The 18,512-nt window shown below is 38.5% G+C and overlaps 1 protein-coding gene across 1 annotated transcript; it reads left to right on the top strand.

The window, feature by feature from the left end:
- LOC132615481 (uncharacterized) lies at positions 1-15,737 on the top strand. The gene is made up of 5 exons (XM_060330087.1): positions 1-490; positions 11,199-11,321; positions 12,866-12,965; positions 14,131-14,240; positions 15,376-15,737. Exons 1-5 carry the CDS (start codon positions 161-163, stop codon positions 15,577-15,579), a joined length of 867 nt encoding a protein of 288 aa, XP_060186070.1. The 5' UTR covers positions 1-160; the 3' UTR covers positions 15,580-15,737.
- Positions 15,738-18,512: the final 2,775 nt, after the last annotated feature.

The raw sequence follows: 18,512 nt of genomic DNA, 5'->3' as shown, positions 1-18,512 counted from the left end.
CCCGCCGTCGGCCCTCCTTCCACAATTTCCCTCCTTCATTTCCCGCCAAATTCCTTAAACAAAAAATCACTCCATTCTAGAACCTTCTAAATCTCAAAACAGATAGCAAAAACGAAAATCGCTTCATTCTAGAACCTTCTAAAATCTCAAAAACGCTAAAATGGAAAAGTCCGGCAACAGCGGCGGCGGTTCAGCACCTACAGGGTGCTACAAGTGTGGTCGTCCAGGTCACTGGTCAAGAGATTGCCCTGCAAATCCTAACACTACTACCGATAAATCTAACCCTAATACGACGACGTATACTTCAAAAACCGGATCTAATACCGATGCTGGAACCGGAGGAGCTGGAGGTTCGGGTTCCAAGCCGAAGAAAGTAGTAAATAGGTCAATGCCTAAGTTAACTCCAGATATACTTTTATCTGATAAAGGACTTGGTTATGTTCTAAGGCATTTTCCTCGTGCTTTTAAATATCGCGGTCGCGGTCATGAGGTAACTTACTTTTTCTTTGATTTATGTTAATACATTGATGTTTTTTTGCTTCGGTTATCGCATTATTTTGTTGTTGTTATTGTTACTATTCCTTTTTCTGAATGCTATGATATAATTTTATTATTATATTTATTCGCCATGTCTGCTTTGCTTTCTATATGCTACTTTTCCTTGGATTTCTGTTAATACATGATTTTTTTTTTTTTTTGATTCTGTTGTCTCATTATTTTGTTGTTTGCTTTGTAATGATTTTGTTATTATTCGCCATGTCTGCTTTGCTTTCTGTATGTCAGTGGCGGATCCAGAATTTTCACTCAGGGTGTTCGAAAAAATAATTGAACCACGTGAGCGAGCCTTTTGCATTTGTTCAGAGTGTTCAAAAGTTAATATATGTAGTGAATATAAAAAATTTACCCTAAATATATACTGTAATTTTTGCCCTGGGCAATGACTAGATCCGCCCCTGCTGTATGTTATTTTTCTTAAAATTGATTTATCATGACTTATGAGTTACTTGAGTCGAGGTTCCTTAATTTCGCCTCCTCTTTTCCCGCTAATTCCTTAATTTCGCTTTTTTTTCCTCTACAACCAAAACGAAAAATCTCTCCATTCTAGAACCTCCTAGATCTCAAAATAGAGAGCAAAAATGAAAATCTCTCTATTCTAGAACCTTCTAAATCTCTAAAACAACAAAATGGAAAAATCCAGTGGTTCAGCACCTACAGGATGTTGCAAGTGTGGTTGTCCAGGTCACTGGTTAAGAGATTGCCCTTCAAATCCTAACACTACTACCGACAAATCTAATCCCAATACGACGATGTATACTTCAAAAACCAGTTCTAGTACCGATGCTGGAGCCGGAGCTGGAGGTTCGGGATCTAAGCCGAAGAAAGTAGTAACTGGATCAATGCCTAAGTTAACTCCGGATATACTTTTATCTGATAAAGGACTTGGTTATGAGCCCGTTTGGATTGGCTTATAAGTTGCTTATAAGTTGTTTTCAGCTTTTTTGAGTGTTTGACTGGCCAGCTTAAAGTCATTTTGTGCATAAAATAAGCCCAAAAAAATAATTGGGCCCGTTTGGTTTAGCTTATCTAAAGTAGCTTATAAAAAAAAATAAGTTAGCCTATCCCAACTTATTTTTTTTGGCTTATAAGCTGGAAATAAGCTGCTTATTTTAAGCCCATCCAAACAGGCTCTATGTTCTAAGGCATTTTCCTCGTGCTTTTAAATATCGCACGGTCAGGTACAGTTTGTTCGCGTTATTTGTTGTTGTTACTGTTCCTTTCTGTGAATGTTATGTAATGATTTTGTTATTATTCGCTATGTCTGCTTTGCTTTCTGTGTGTTATTTTTGTTTAAAATTGCTTTGTTATGAGTTATTTGAGCCGAGGTTGCTTAATTTCGCCTCCTCTTTTCCCGCCAATTCTTTAGTTTTGCCTTTTTCCTGTACAACCAAAAACGAAAATCTCTCCATTCTAGAACCTTCTAAATCTCAAAGAGAGCAAAAACAAAAAATCACTCCATTCTAAATCTCAAAACAAATCACAAAAACAACAAAATGGACAATCCGGTGGTTCAGCACCTACAGGATGTTACAAGAGTGGTCGTCCAGGTCACTGGTCAAGAGACTGTCCTTCAAATCCAACCAGTAACGACAAATCTAATCCTAATACGATGATGCATACTTCAAAAATGCTGTTGCTGGAGCTGGAGGTTTGTGTTCTAAGCCGAAGATAACACGTAGGTCAATGCCTAAGCTAACTTCGGATATCCTTCTATCTGACAAAAGGATTTGGATATGTTCTCTGTCATTTTCGTTGTGCTTTTAAATATCCTGGTCGCGGTCATCAGGTACTTTCGTCTTTCAAATAAGTTTTCACATCCTCTCTGAGACCAGTCGTGTGTTTGGTATGATGGAAAATGTTTTCGAGAAAATAATTTCTCGGAAAATGAGTGATTTTCCTACTCATTTTCAAGTGGGGGAGGGGGTGGAGGTGGTTGGGGGGTGATACAATTCGAGCGGCATCAAGACCTTTTACAAGGAGCCAAGCGAGGGAACTTCAAGCTATGCAAGCATTGTTCATGAGGAGGGACATACTTGAATACACTCTAGCACCTTTCCGGGGATTTCAAGTGTTCATGATAGCATGAGAGGATGGTTTGGAGAAGAGGGTTGAAGATGGTCATACTTGCAATGCGGCTATTACTTGAAGATTTGCAAATTCAAGCTTTGTTCCCAAAAGAAGACACCCAAACAAGACCCTTACTTCATTAAGGGTAAAAGTGTAATAGTGTAGTTGTCTTCTTTTGAGCCTTAGTATAAGTAGTATTTTCTTTCATTTTAGAAGACTTAGACTATTTTGATTTTTCATATTTTGAGATTGTAAAACTCTTTGAGTGTTGAGAGCTTGTGAAGCCTTGGATTGTGTAATTGTTGAGAGGAAAGGTTGCTTGGGATTCAAATCCCTTGAGGTCTTCCTAGGAATTTGGTGTTTCTTTTGCTCTTAATTTAGAGGTCTTAGTTTTCTATAACTTTGGTTGCTAAATTAGATCTCAAGTTGTGTCAAATTATCTATCCTTTTCTTTTTCTTGCATTTTTAATTCTATTTTCGTTCTTAATCTTGTATCAATTGGTATCAAAACTTAGTTTAGGTTTGTTCCACCAAATCTAATCTTGGGTTTTGATTCAACCAAAAAAAAAAATCGAAATTCAAAAAAAAAAACGAATTTTCTTGTTGATTTTGTTGAATCTAGTGTTAGATTAGAGTTTCTTAGTGTTTCTAGAGTCTAAATCTTCAATTTCGAGTCAATTTGGAGTTAGGGTTTGTGTTCCACCATTGTTGAGCTTCAAAACTTCAAGAACAAGGTTGATGGGTTTGAAGAAGGAGAAAAATTGAGGGCTCAAGTTGATTGGGGTTTGTTCTCTAGTTGATAAGGACTCTAAATCCGAAATTTGGAGGTATTTGGCTAAGGATTGAAGGATCTACCATTTTTGAATTTTGAAGCTTTGAAAACTTCAAGAACTTGAAAGTGGGTCTTGTTGAAGAAGGTGAAATTGAAGGTTGAAACCTATTGGGCTTTGTTCTCTACATTAAAGAGAACTTAAATCCGAAATTTGAGCCAATTTGGAGTTGATTTGAGGATAGTTGAGTTTTTGAATTGTTCTTGTGTTCTTGAAGACCTTCAAATCTTCACGAGGAAGAAGACTTTCCAAAGGGCCATTTGATCTAAAAGTTGTCAAATAAAGTTGTGAAAAAGTGTTTGTGGGCCCAACAAAAAAACAAATTAGAATTACTTAGTCTAAATTTCTGATTTTGCAAAAAAAAAAAAAGCATCGAATTGGCCCACATGCGACACTACATGCGAGTCGCATGTAGAACCTGCTAGTCGCAGGTGGTGTCGCACCTTGTGACAGAGAGTTGAACATTTTGGGAGCATCATCCGCGAGACGCAGATCACCATCGCATGTAGAACCTGCTAGTCGCAGGTGGTGTCGCACCTTGTGACAGAGAGTTGAACATTTTGGGGTGCATCATCTGCGAGACGCAGATCACCATCGTAGGCAGAACCTGCTAGTCGCAGGTGGCGTCACACCCTGTGACAGAGGGTTGACATTTTGGCTGCATCATCCGCCAGCCGCGGATCACCATCGCAGGTTGCACCTGCGAGTAGCATGTGCTGCACAGGCATAGCATGTTGCGCAGTTCAGGTTTTTTTAACTCTAATTCTCTTTGATTCCATTCCTAATCCTTTTCTTTGATTCTTACAACTAATTAACAACTAGTAATCAACCTTATTAGTTGCTAATTAGTTCTTGTGTCCGCATTTCTTTCGTGCTTTTCGTCGTTTTGCTTCGTTGTTAATTTCTTGGTTCAAGTCCGTTAGATTGAATTAAGTCGTCCGTCTTTCTTAGTCTAACAAGAATCTATTCCGACCAAGAGTAGAATTTGAACCCTTGTGACTAGTCGACATTAACAAGTACACAATCTTTGGCGGAAGCAATTTGTGAGGCAATCAAAGGTGCGCATACTTGAGCGATTGTGAGTTGATTCTACTAATCTAACGTGTTTGCTTGTTTTGTTGAGTGTCTTAATAGGTACCATGGCTACGGAGGATGAAACTCGAGTTCCCACCGGGGAACTCACACTAGTTGATGTAATGAGGGCCTTACAAGTCTTGAACGATAAGGTGGATAATATGGGTGGTTGAATGGAAAACATGGGTGGTCGAATGGAAAACTTGGGAAGTAGGGTGGAAGCAATTGAAGGAGGTAGTAGGGAGGTCTCATATTCGCCCCGAGTGCAATACCAAGGTGGCACAAGTGGAGCTACTCGAACCACTTCACTTACATTGTCACCCGGCACCTTCCATCATCTATATAACCCCACTCCCCAAAACACTCCCCAATATACTCCTCAAAACACGACTCTCACCCCACCAAACAACATTCCCATAGGCCAACGGAACAACCCATCCCCACAAGATCAAACTCCAAATGACCCACATCCAAATGACCCACCCCTAAATGCACCAATGCCACCCCAAAACCGTCTAAACATCCAACAACCAAATGAGGAAGAGATAGAGGAAGCTATACTTGAGCACGAACATTATGGTGACCAAGGTTGGAGGCCACGAGGGCAAGCACAAGGAGGTTATCGAGGAAGGGGTGGAAGGCATGGTCCTAACCCTCACCTGGGTAGGCAAAGAGGGTACCAAGGTCGTGACCATCTAGGTTATGATGACGATGGAGATTTCAATGGGAATCATGGTTATGGCGGAGGGCGCGACACGAGTCTCAATTCCATCAAGGTTACTCTCCCAACCTTCAAAGGAAGTAGTGATCCCGATACATTCCTTGATTGGGTGATGCATTGTGATAGAATCTTCTTGACGAATGACAAGTCCGAGGTGAAAAAGGCTTCTTACGCCATTGCTCAATTCGAAGGGTATGCCTCCACATGGTGGGAAACTCAAGTGAAAGCAAGAAGAATTATTGGACTCCCGCCCACACCTACTTGGGATGAATTGAAGGAGGTCATACGGCGTAAGTATGTCACCGAACGCTACAAACAAGATCAACTCAAGAAGGTGTATACCTTAAGGCAAAACAAAAAGAGTGTGGAAGAATACTATAATGAGTTCCAAATTGTCAAGATGAGAATCGACTTTGACGAGGATGAGTTAAATGCTATGACTCGGTTTCGAGCCGGGTTAAATGGTGACATTGTCTCACAAATGAGACTCCATAACTATGGGAGCATTGAAGAAACCCTTCAAGCGGCTATTGAAATAGAGGAGGGTCTCAAGGAAGACAAAATCAATAAATCAAGGGACTATGTAAGTTCATGGAACAATAACAAAGAACGAGGAGCTTTCTCCTCCAATTGGCAAAAGAATAAGGGCCCCATGCAAGAAGTCAAGAAACCATTTGTGAAGAATTCCCAAGTTGAGAAGCAAGTCGACAAACAACCTCCAAAGTTTGCTCTAAAAGAAGGAGGTACGAAAACTCCTATTCAATGCTTTAAGTGTCATGGCTTCGGTCATAGAGCAAGCGAATGCCCTAATCGTAGAGCGTTTATTTTGAGGGACACTTATAGTGAGGATGAGGGAGAATGTGAGGAAGATGATGAGGGCGATCATGAGAATGAACAACATGATAGTGAAGGGAATGGTGTTGATGGTGATGATGAGCCTATTGTACCTCTCTATGTGGTGCGAAGGACCATGATAAGCAAAGCAATGGATGACCCAAGTCAACGGAAAATCTCTTCCATTCCAAATGCATCATTAACCAAAACACTAGCATCATGATCATTGATAGTGGGAGTTGTGCCAATGTTGCTAGTACCATCCTTGTTGATTTCTTGAAACTTCCCACCACCCGCCATGAAAACCCTTACAAACTTCAATGGCTCAATGAATGTGGTGAATTGAAGGTGACTAGGCAAGCTATCATCAAATTTGCGGTTGGGAAGTATCACGATGAGGTGTTGTGTGATGTTGTTCCCATGCAAGCGTGTCATCTTCTACTTGGCCGACCATGGCAATATGATAGGTCCGTCAACCATAATGGGAGAACTAACCAATACACCCTTGTCCACAATGGTGTCAAACATGTCTTGAATCCCATGACCCTCTCCCAAGTGGGTGAGATCTATAACAAAATGAGGGAGTTAAAGGAGAAGGGACATGGTGCATTGCAAAAGAAGAATGTGGGGGACGAGGGAGTAGAGGAGAGTAGTTCTCAAGAGTTGAGTGGAAAGAAAGGAGAGCTTAGAGGAAAAACCAAGGTGTCGCTTTTGGCGAATTGTGGGGAAATTAGGGAGGAATTAGGGGAGCGTCAACCAGTGATTCTCCTCATGCATAGGGACTATGCATTGCACACTAATGAGCTAATCCCTTCTTTTCCTAGTTCTATTTCTTCTCTTTTGCAGGAATTTGATGACGTGTTCCTAACGGAACTCCCAAAGGGGTTACTACCCTTGAGGGTAATTGAACACCAAATTGAGTTTGTTCCGGGGTCTCAATTGCCAAACAAACCGGCTTATAGAGCCAACCCGGATGACACTAAGGAGCTTCAAAGGCAAGTGGATGAGCTCCTTGAAAAGGGAGTTGTGCGAGAAAGCACGAGTCCATGCGCCGTGCCCGTGATCTTGGTGCCAAAAAAAGATGGATCATGGCGCATGTGTGTTGATTGCCGGGCCATCAACAAGATAACGGTAAAGTATCGCCATCCCATACCTCGTCTTGAAGACATGCTTGATGAGTTGAATGGTTCATGCATATTCTCTAAGGTAGATCTTAGGAGTGGGTATCATCAAATCCGGATGAAACCCAGAGATGAGTGGAAAACCGCATTCAAGACCAAGTTTGGTCTATATGAATGGTTGGTGATGCCTTTTGGTCTCACTAACGCTCCTAGTACTTTCATGCGTTTGATGAATCATGTCATGAAACCTTTTATTGGCAAATTCGTGGTTGTGTACTTTGATGATATTTTGGTGTATAGTAAAACCATGGATGAGCATGTTATTCACTTGAAATGTGTGTTTGAAGTGCTTAGACAAGAACAACTTTATGCTAATGTTGCTAAATGCTCTTTTTGTGTTGATGAAGTTGTTTTCTTGGGTTTTGTTGTGAGTTCAAGGGGCGTTGAGGTTGATGAATCCAAAATAGACGCTATTAAGAACTGGCCAGCTCCTAAATCCATTGGTGACATTAGAAGTTTTCATGGATTGGCTAGTTTTTATAGGCGGTTTGTTAAGGGGTTTAGTACCATAGGCGCTCCTTTGACCGAGGTAATCCGAAAGGATAAACCTTTTTCTTGGGGTGTGGAGCAAGCAAAGTCTTTTGAAACTCTAAAACAAATGCTTAGCTCCGCCCCGTTGTTGCAATTACCCGATTTTGACAAAATCTTTGAAATTGAATGTGATGCTACCAAAGTAGGTATTGGTGCCGTTTTGATGCAAGACCAAAAACCCATTGCCTATTTTAGTGAAAAGCTTAAGGGTGCGACGTTGAACTACTCCACCTATGATGTTGAATTGTATGCTTTGATTAGAGCTTTGGGTAATTGGCAACACTACTTGTGGCCTAAAGAGTTTGTGATTAGGACCGATCATGAGTCCTTAAAGCATCTTAAGGCCCAAGGAGAGTTGAACAAAATGCATGCTAAATGGGTTGAATTCCTTGAAACCTTCCCTTATGTAATCCAATACAAAAAGGGAAAGGAGAATGTAGTGGCGGATGCCCTATCAAGGAAACATGTTTTGATTAATATCTTGTCTTCCAAATTGATGGGTTTTGAAAGCTTGAAGACATTGTATCCCGAAGACCCCGTCTTTGCAAAAGTCTTTCTAGATTGCGAAGAGTGGGAAAGGGAGAGGTGGATTAGGGATAGGTCTTCTACTCCCTATTCTAGGTTTGGTGGTTTCTTGTTAAAAAACAAGCGTTTGTGTGTGCCCATGAGCTCTTGGAGGGAATTATTTGTGAGGGAGGCACACAATGGGGGATTGATGGGACATTTTGGAATTGATAAAACTTTGGGGATTCTTGAGGAACAATTTTATTGGCCTCATATGCGGAGGGATGTGGCTAAGATTTGTGGCCAATGCATTGAATGTCGCGGCGCCAAGTCTAGACTCCTTCCCCATGGTTTGTATACCCCTCTCCCCACCCCTCAACAACCTTAGGTTGATATTTCGATGGATTTTGTGTTGGGTTTGCCTAGAACCAAAAGGGGTAAAGATAGCATCTTTGTTGTGGTTGATCGATTTTCTAAAATGGCTCATTTCAATGCTTGTCATAAAGTTGATGATGCTCCTCATGTTGCCTCTTTGTTTGTTGAACATGTGGTAAAGTTGCATGGTATTCCCAAAACCAGTGTGAGTGATAGGGATCCAAAATTCCTTAGCCACTTTTGGAAAGAATTGTGGGGACGACTTGGTACCAAATTGTTGTTTTCTACCTCTTGTCACCCACAAACCGATGGCCAAACCGAAGTTGTCAATAGGATCTTGAGTTCTATGCTTAGGGCCATGGTTAAAGGAAAATTAGCATCTTGGGAAGATCAATTGCCTTTGGTTGAATTTGCTTACAATAGAGTCATTCATAGCACTATTGGCATGTCACCTTTTGAAGTGGTTTATGGTTTTAACCCCCTAACCCCTTTAGATCTAACCCTTTTATCTCAAGATGTTGTGTTGAGTTTAGATGGCAACAAACGAGCCGAGGCCATGAAGAAGTTGCATGAGAAGGTGAGGTTTCACCTTGAGAAAAAGAATCAAGAAATGGCCAAGAGAGCAAACAAGGGTCGCAAACGAGTTGTGCTTGAACCAGGTGATTGGGTTTGGGTACATTTTCGAAAAGAGAGGTTTCCCAACAAAAGAAAGACCAAGTTGATGCCTAGAGGAGATGGTCCATTTGAAGTACTTGAACGACTCAATGATAATGCATACAAAATTGATCTTCCACCCGCATACCAAGTTCATAACACCTTCAATGTGTGTGATCTCTCTCCTATGGTGGTGCAAGATGATGACCTCTTAAATTTGAGGACAAATTCTTTTCAAGAAGGGGAGAATGATACAATTCGAGCGGCATCAAGACCTTTTACAAGGAGCCAAGCGAGGGAACTTCAAGCTATGCAAGCATTGTTCATGAGGAGGGACATACTTGAATACACTCTAGCACCTTTCCGGGGATTTCAAGTGTTCATGATAGCATGGGAGGATGGTTTGGAGAAGAGGGTTGAAGATGGTCATACTTGCAATGTGGCTATTACTTGAAGATTTGCAAATTCAAGCTTTGTTCCCAAAAGAAGACACCCAAACAAGGCCCTTACTTCATTAAGGGTAAAAGTGTAATAGTGTAGTTGTCTTCTTTTGAGCCTTAGTATAAGTAGTATTTTCTTTCATTTTAGAAGACTTAGACTATTTTGATTTTTCATATTTTGAGATTGTAAAACTCTTTGAGTGTTGAGAGCTTGTGAAGCCTTGGATTGTGTAATTGTTGAGAGGAAAGGTTGCTTGGGATTCAAATCCCTTGAGGTCTTCCTAGGAATTTGGTGTTTCTTTTGCTCTTAATTTAGAGGTTTTAGTTTTCTATAACTTTGGTTGCTAAATTAGGTCTCAAGTTGTGTCAAATTATCTATCCTTTTCTTTTTCTTGCATTTTTAATTCTATTTTCGTTCTTAATCTTGTATCAGGGGGTAGGTGAGGTTGGATGGATAGTGGTGGAAGTTGGGTGGGGGTAGGTTGTTTGTTTACTGATTTCTTGACTCTCACAATTAAAAGATTTTTCCTGAATTTTAATAGTATCAGTTTCAAAAAAAAAAAAAAAAAATCCTGAATTTATTCGTCCTCTAACTTTATTCCTCCTTTTGTTTTTTTTGTTGTATTTATTTTGAATTCGCATAGCTAATTACTTATTTTAGCCGTACTAATTAGATTATGATTCTTTTTTAGGTTTATCATTCACACCTTGCTATATTAGTGAAATTTCCAACAGATATTGACCACTGATTTACCAAATTTTGGTTTTCTGAAGAATGTATAATTTCTGGTTGATAATATTACCAAGGTAGGGGTAAGGTCTGCGTACACTCTACCCTTCCCAAACCCTACTTGTGGGATTATACCGGGTATATTGTTATTGTTGTTGCGTCCAGAATAACCAACACTCTTCAATCATTTAACATGTCAGTAATATTAGTTCGGTAAGTAGAGTTGTTTTTCCTTGTTTAGTTTGTGTAAGTTGAAAAGAGACCAACATGGGTTGTGGTGGGATGATTGAGATCCCTCCATCCTTAATTGGAGGTTTCGGGTTCGAGTCCTTGGGAATGGAAAATTTTTTGTTGGGAGCCTTCCCCCCCCCCCCCCCCCCCACACACACACACAAAAAAAAAGGGCCCTATAGTGCACAATCCGGATTTAGTCTGGCTCTCCAGTGCGGACACCGGGTGGGAAACCCAAAAAAAAAAAAAAAAAAGGTACCCAATCATCTTTAAGATTGGTAAGTTTGATTGTTTGCATGTGAAGATTGTGATTGCTAGATGCTTAGTCCATCATTTTGGTTAAATGATATGCAGTCCCTTTAGTTGCACTCTTGCTAGAAAATGAACAATATCGAAATGTACGTACTTATACTAGTGGTACTCCATCATCTGAATGATTTGATTATAGTGCAATCTTATTGGTTGCAGGTTGCTGATTTGGGTCACCTACTTGGCTTATATGCTGAATGGCATGCTGGTTTACTTCCTTATTACTCATTTGATCAGTTCATACATAAGGTGGAAAAGCTCGGTGGCTCAAAGAGAGTCAAGGTAACCACTTTCACTTCCGCAGCTTTAATATTCCAATTGTGTTAGATATACTTGTCATGAAATGTGTGCTGCCTTTTAATTAAAAAATATTTCTTTTCCTTTGGTTTCACCTGAATATACGGTGAAGAAGGCTCTTGGAAAATGGACACACATCAATCATGTCTAAACAAAATACTCACTCTTGAAAAAAAAAAATACTGACAGTGCTTTTTAACCCTAAGTCGACGAGATGCTAGAACTATTTTGTAATACTCTTATGATGTTTTAAGTAGAATATCTGCATCTAGTTAATTTGACAATACCTGCAGTCAAGAAGTCATCCAAACTTTTGATATCCTCTTGATTGTGTTGATATTTGCGAATAGATAGTTCATTACTTAGTCATCTGTATCGTCCCTGTCATATATGAACTAAGAGGTAATTATTCTTATTTTTTGAAACTGGTAACTGTAAAAATTACAAAGTCTAGAACAAGTCTAAGAGGTCTTGTAGGTGGACAATCTTAGAAAATGAATGCTAATTTTTTGTAGTTCCATGCCTATGCACACTTCAACTTCTTAACATGAATCTCTTCGGTAGAATTTACAAGATATCTCATTAAAGTAAATTTGAGGCACAAGATGTTCAGGTAAGTCTAAGTTTATCCTGCTTAGCAACTCTCTTTACATGCTTAATGCTCAGTGGTGGTAACTTTGTTATCATGGCACTTTTTAGGGTGTTCTTCTCCTTCGCGCTAGTGTCTTCTCGTGCCGTATACAACTGGTTTGGTTTCAGACCATGACAACAAGATATATCTACACCTTTCTTAAAGGAATCATTGGATAATGTGCAATGCCGTCCTCTGAAGGCGCTGAAAGATGAAATAATGATAAACACCCTTCTCCCTTCGCCATCTTACTACCTTGCCTCTGCTTTTGCAATGCTTGTACACCTATGTATTTACGAGTCAAATTGAACTATTTTTAGCTATTTTTAAGGCGTTACAATACTTCAATCCCCGAAAAATCACTTCTTATAATTTAAAAGTCCTCCGATGTTTATGGTCTCTTATGTTATTCATTGCAAGGCCTCTCTAGAACACACATGCCATTTTGTAGAATGTCCTGCTTAGCGAATTTGTTCAGCTGCATCCTACAGTCTGTAAGGGAAAAAACAGAACATTATAGCCCTTTAGAACTATGGAAGATAAAAATAGAAAAATAGGGGCCACAACTTCACCTAGATGCTTTAATTTAGGAGTATTATGTGCAAAATCATCCTTTAGGATTTCTCCGCAAATTTGATTGCCATAAGAACTGAACCAAATCATTTCATTTGTTGCTCAAGAGCATTCTGTTGAGCTTAATATTCACGTAACACAGATTACATAGCTGGCTTTTAACCAGATATGTCTCACTCCATTACAGGTCATGTACCCCAATATATGATGATTGCAAGATAGTTTATTATAGGACCTTTAGTGAACACGTAAAAACAAATATGAGCAGTAAACAATCTATGTTTTCATTATCAAGCTTACCAGGGTTTCTTTTTCCTTTGAACAGCTATGCATGAGAGGACTACGAGACAGGGTCGCTGAAGGAGTGGATCCTGCAAAGCTGTATGATGAGCCACAAGTACAAGAACAAGAAACAAATCAACAGGGTATCTCTATCAATTCCTATTCTTCAAATATTCTTATTTTCTAAGCTCAAATTACTTCCAGCTTGTGCAAGCAACAATAATACAATAAATAGTCACTAACGAATTACTGATAAAATGCTGAACTTCCATTGAATTTTTTTATATCACTTGCTTTCCTTCGTCTCCCAAAGCATATATAAAGTTTGCAAGTACTATGATTTCAGCATTTCAGATACTAGACATTAATATTTGAAATGTTGGTAAAGTACTAAAATATCGGGTTGAGGAATATTTCAAGTGAAATAATGGTTTCTATTCACAAAGTTTCAACTTTTACAAACATTTTTCCAAGTGAAATTATGTCCAAACTCTTTTTCGACTTCATCCAACTATTGTCCAAATGCCTACCTACTTGAACCAGGAGAAAGGAAATGTAGCTGTCTGGTAATTATAAGAGATACTAAATTAACTTTTAAATGTGAATTCAATTTCTTTCATTTGCAGAGTGCTTAATACTTTTTAACTCTCTTAGTTTCAATTATAGTAGTTCTATGTATTAATCCTCAACTAAGTAGTTCTATTCTATGTATTACTCCTCAACTATTACATGACATTATTCCTCTTCTCTATTGTTCGCTGAGGAGAAGAGCTGAAAAATCTCACTGGCTTGTACTTTATTCCTCAGTCGTCCATCACGCATGTATCTATGTTTTGTTAATTATGTAAGATTTCATACTGTTTGAGGGTGAAACATTTAGGCTGAAAGTTAAACTTGATAATTAGGAGCTGTCTTGTTATATTTCACTAACAAGTTGTTTTTAGGCCATGGAGTTTTAAGTCCAACTTGACATTTTAGTTTTTAAAATTCCGCAGCTAATGTACACATATATTAGCCCCTCCCTTCTCTTTGAACATTAAGAACTGATCTGCTGAACAAGTAACTTTATTGATTATGCAGAGTTCGAGAAGATATGCATTTTTGTCTTAATGAGTACAGAATATTACATGCCTATGTATGCTGGTAGTCATGCAATCATGATAGTCACTTCCGAGTGCACCTTTTGTTGATTATGTGAATAGCAAAGGAGAGTTCATGATATATGTCGTCCATAAGTAAATTTGCTCTTCTACTTGTGAATGCTTGGATTTGAAATCAGAAATTGCACCTCCTGTATATTGAATGCAGAATTCAAGGATTTGGAACCAACTGATTATCCAGAAGATAGCATGCAAAATCCAAATCCTAAAGATTTTCAGGAAATCATGCCTGATGATGTGTGGGAGAAGGCAATTGAGGTAAGCATAAAGAAACTTCCAACTGATTTCTGTGTCAATGTTTGTCTTATTTCTAATAATAACAAGTGTTACTTTTGTCTGGCATACTTAAGCCCAACTTTTACATCTAGTAAGTGATCATTATTCCCTGCTAGGAAGCATACAATAGTATTCTGTTTTCGTTCATTTTGTATAATGCATTTCGTAGGTCACAAGTACTTATCGAACTTTTACCTAGTATTTTGAACACCACCTTACCATCTGTCACCCCAAAAAGAAAATAAAAACAAAGAAAAATATAATTTTTGAAAATTTTGAGAGAATGAAATAGTCGTCACTCGTCCATGTGCATGATGTGCTTGGGCTATGTCTACTTCAAGTAACAAAAGCTGAACTACATATTGGAGAGTACACTTGCGCTTTGAAAGTGATACTAGAGTAATAATGTCACATTTCCATGATTCTGATAACTTTTACCAGGTTTCATATAAATGCCATTGGAACTATAGGGGATGAACTCTCATCTTAACATCCCTTTCTATTGGATCACATCTGGACTTATAAATTAACCCTATCCTTGTCTATTTAGTTTCCTTGTTTCCACGGTTTGAAATTTTATGCAGTTGGCTGCAGCATACACTTCCACAGCAGTACAACTGGAATGTGAGTTGTGTATGTTGAGACCAAAATCCACCCACCCTTGAAACAATTTGCCCACCTTTGTTAGCCTCTCCATGTGCCATCAGAGGAATTGCATATAGACCGTTAAAGGTAGTGCAACAGAATAGGGGATTCAATCAATTCATTCCAGGGGTTTCTTATGTATACCAATCTCGAACCATCTGAATACCAGAGGGTAGATTATGCTTATTCCTATAGCTAGCTTAAGGAAAATATTAAGTTTGATTCGTAGAAACCTATCAGTTTAAAGAACTTCCAAGCAAACTCTCATATGAAGAGAAATGCCTGATCAGTGATTATTTGTCAACCAAGGATCCTATAGTGACCTATCTGGCCAGTGACTATTATCCTGGCATAATTTAGTTTCGTGTGCCACACTGGTAATATATTTCGCATTTACTTCAGTTAAAATGTTATTAGCATCCTTACTTACTGCAACAGATTTTTTGACCATATAGCTTTGCATATTTGGCAGGAGCCATCTGAACCATCCCATCAACAGATTGTTGCTGATACATCTTCTGGAGGGAAAGATACAGTAAATCAGGCTCCAGAAAATGTATCAAAAAGCTCTGGGGTTATTCAGATCTCTGAAGAACAAAGAGCTCGGATGGAGGTTAATAAGTTGAAGGCATTGCAGAGAGCGGCTGCTCGAACTACTCATACAAAGTCTACATGATGGTTTTTACATAGAGCTCCATAGAGGTTTCTAACTTACATCCTTTCTTATTGTAAATTGTTCATGAGGGAGATTCTTCATTAAATGGTTAAAGCTACCTTCATCTTGAATGTCTAGAACTGGTCGAAATAATAAAACTTTTCACTCTTTCCCCCAAATTGGATGCCCTTTTCATTAATCGATAATTTTGACAATGTAAACAAAACAGAGAAGATATTTTTAGAGATTGCTTAAATAATCTTTTATTTTTAGCACAAAAAGGTAAATGAATGAAGGAACTACAATCTAGTAGTGTGTAGTGTCTTTAGTTGTAAAAAGAAGAACCACTTAATCCATTCTTCACGAATGAAATAACACGTTATTTGTTACTAAAATTCAGTAACAAACCAATGGGTTTTGTGTTTCTGTAAGTAAGAAACTTTGTACGTACTAAGTAATTATAACTTTTTGCCGTGAGAGTTTCTTGTATTGTTCATTACATAAATCGTAGCTGTATTCAAGATGGATAAAGGTGTATGATTTACATACGAACATAAATTTATAGGTATACATGCTCCAATTGTAAGTCAGCATACTCCTACTTTTTCATAAAAAATTAAGGAGGTGGCCAGTTTTGACCCTGCCATTTAAAATTATATTCAGTTTTTTCAAAATATTTAACTTGTAGACTGAAGACTAAATTCAAGCAAAAGCTCCTTGCTTCTTCTTAGTTTGTAAGTAGTAAAAAACAATGACCAAAGAACAAACGAAGTCCGTCGTGATTGTAAGGCCGAAGTTTTCAAGAGTGACATCTCTTTCCTTAGGCATGCAGATGAGTTGTACCCTGGGTGAGTAAAAAAAGTCAATACACCTCCATAAGAACACACACCTTATTTGAAGTAAGAAGTAGAGGGAAATTTATCGTAACTGTAAGACCAACATATATCATCGGCATAATACATATATATACACCTTAATTTGGCCTCAATTGACAACTAAACGCTTTAACTTTGTGTCTTGTGAACACTCGGAGGTGGTACATAAATTTTAGAGGTGTCTAGATGACCATTTTGTAAGCTAGAGTGTTCAACTGTATTATTGGCACATTCGAGACGAGTTGAGGTGTCTAGATGTGCATTCCCAAAATTGGAGTGCTTAGTTACCAGTTGAGACTAAGCTAAAGTATCAATCTCACTTGAATTTAGTTATCTTTCAAAGCATATATAAGTGAGCACGTTTGCTGACAACCTACCAACCCTCATGATGTGCTACCAAGAAGCCCCCCTAAGTGTGCAGCCTTGAGTGACATCCTCGAGGCAGACTTGACTACTCAAATGTTGAAGGTCGCTTACGAGTTAGGGAGCTCTACGGCGGCTCATAGCTCAATATAGTGTTGCATGCATAAAAGTGACGAGGCTTAGACATAAGTAACGACTGTACTCCATTGATCATATTCGGGAAGGACGTGACTTATGTGTTAATTGAGTACTCTGAGGCACCATTTCTCGTGTCTGGTGTATTGACTTGTACATAATGGGTTCAACCTAGCGGACAAGGCCATTGGTCTAGAGACTCTAGACCGCAATTATAGGGCGACACTATCCTATGCAGGACAACAGTATGTTGCAAGAAAAAAAATTATGTTTGCCACGGAGCACTTTCAGGCATTATATGACAGATGCATATGACATAAACCAATGACTAGTTTTCCCTACTCGGGCAAGGCATCTGCCACGTGTGCCATTGGCAGGCATGTTGCAAGGGTTAATATGAGAATTGGATTGTGCACGAACAACTAACACTTGGTGCCAGGCGAGGGACAGATATGTAACCAATTTCGAGTGAGCACATAAACAAGACACAACATATAAAATGTGTGTCAGGAGTATGTTAGCTATTTGAGGTTGATGACATGAAACGGACAACACACTTGAAGCCAAGCTTTTATATCATTAAATAAAGTCAAATTTGAATATTTTGCTTATATATCCTACAATGAATCCCCTTTGACACAACCAAGAAGTTTAGCCCAGTGGTAAGAATGGTTCAAATTTACTCCGAAGTTGTTGGTTCAATTCGAAGGGGCACTAAGTCGGAAGAAAAAAAATAAAAAATAAAAATAATGTAGAACACTGAAACGCGAAATGAAAAAAGAACAAGAAATTTTAAGAAAGGTTCGATGAAGTAGGAAGAAATGTAATGAGGGTATGACAGGCGAGTTAAAATTTAGTGTGTTGAGGTTAGCTTAGCTCTATGCTATCCCGCTCCGTTTTTCATCCTATACTTTTCACGTGTTTACTTCTTCATATTTTGAACACGTTGGTGAAAATCTTGCCTCCGCCACTATAATTAAGGCAAACATTTGAACGAGGAGAGTTTCATCATAAACACAAGACTCTATGATAAGAAAAGACTGAATTTTAACTGAGTGAGGTTCTGAGTTATGCACATGCTACTTGGGCGTCACTTCCTATTAAAAAAATAAATTGATATGTGACAACTTAGTGAGATTGCGGGTGATGCACGTGCTATTTGGGCATCACTTTATTAAGAAAAGTCGACACGTGGCAACTAACGGTACATGCAAAATTAGTGATTCTATAATGACATGAACAAATTATTTTCCCTCGTTTTGTGGGAACTTATCAATTCTACACTCCTTTTAGTTTGAAAGAAAAGATTTTGTTGAATTAATTCTGTAACTAAATTTATATTCTTACTAATTTGATTTAGCATCCATATTTCTATAGTATCCATAAAACAAGATTTTTTTTTTATAGTAAAATATTTTTAAAACATCTAGTATATCCTAAATATAATTCCAAAAAAGTTACTAATACAACCAAATGAGACATGAAAATTAAATTACAAGTTGACCCCAATAGTCTTCCAAACCCTATTCCTTTCTTCAAATCATTCTAGTGGGACAATTAGGGTACCCTTTTTGTAAGATA

The sequence above is a fragment of the Lycium barbarum genome, chromosome 10 (assembly GCF_019175385.1).
Source record: "Lycium barbarum isolate Lr01 chromosome 10, ASM1917538v2, whole genome shotgun sequence".
Lineage (NCBI taxonomy): Eukaryota > Viridiplantae > Streptophyta > Magnoliopsida > Solanales > Solanaceae > Lycium > Lycium barbarum.
The sequence above is the reverse complement of the archived record's forward strand: the minus strand, read 5'-3'. Positions and strand labels throughout refer to the sequence as shown.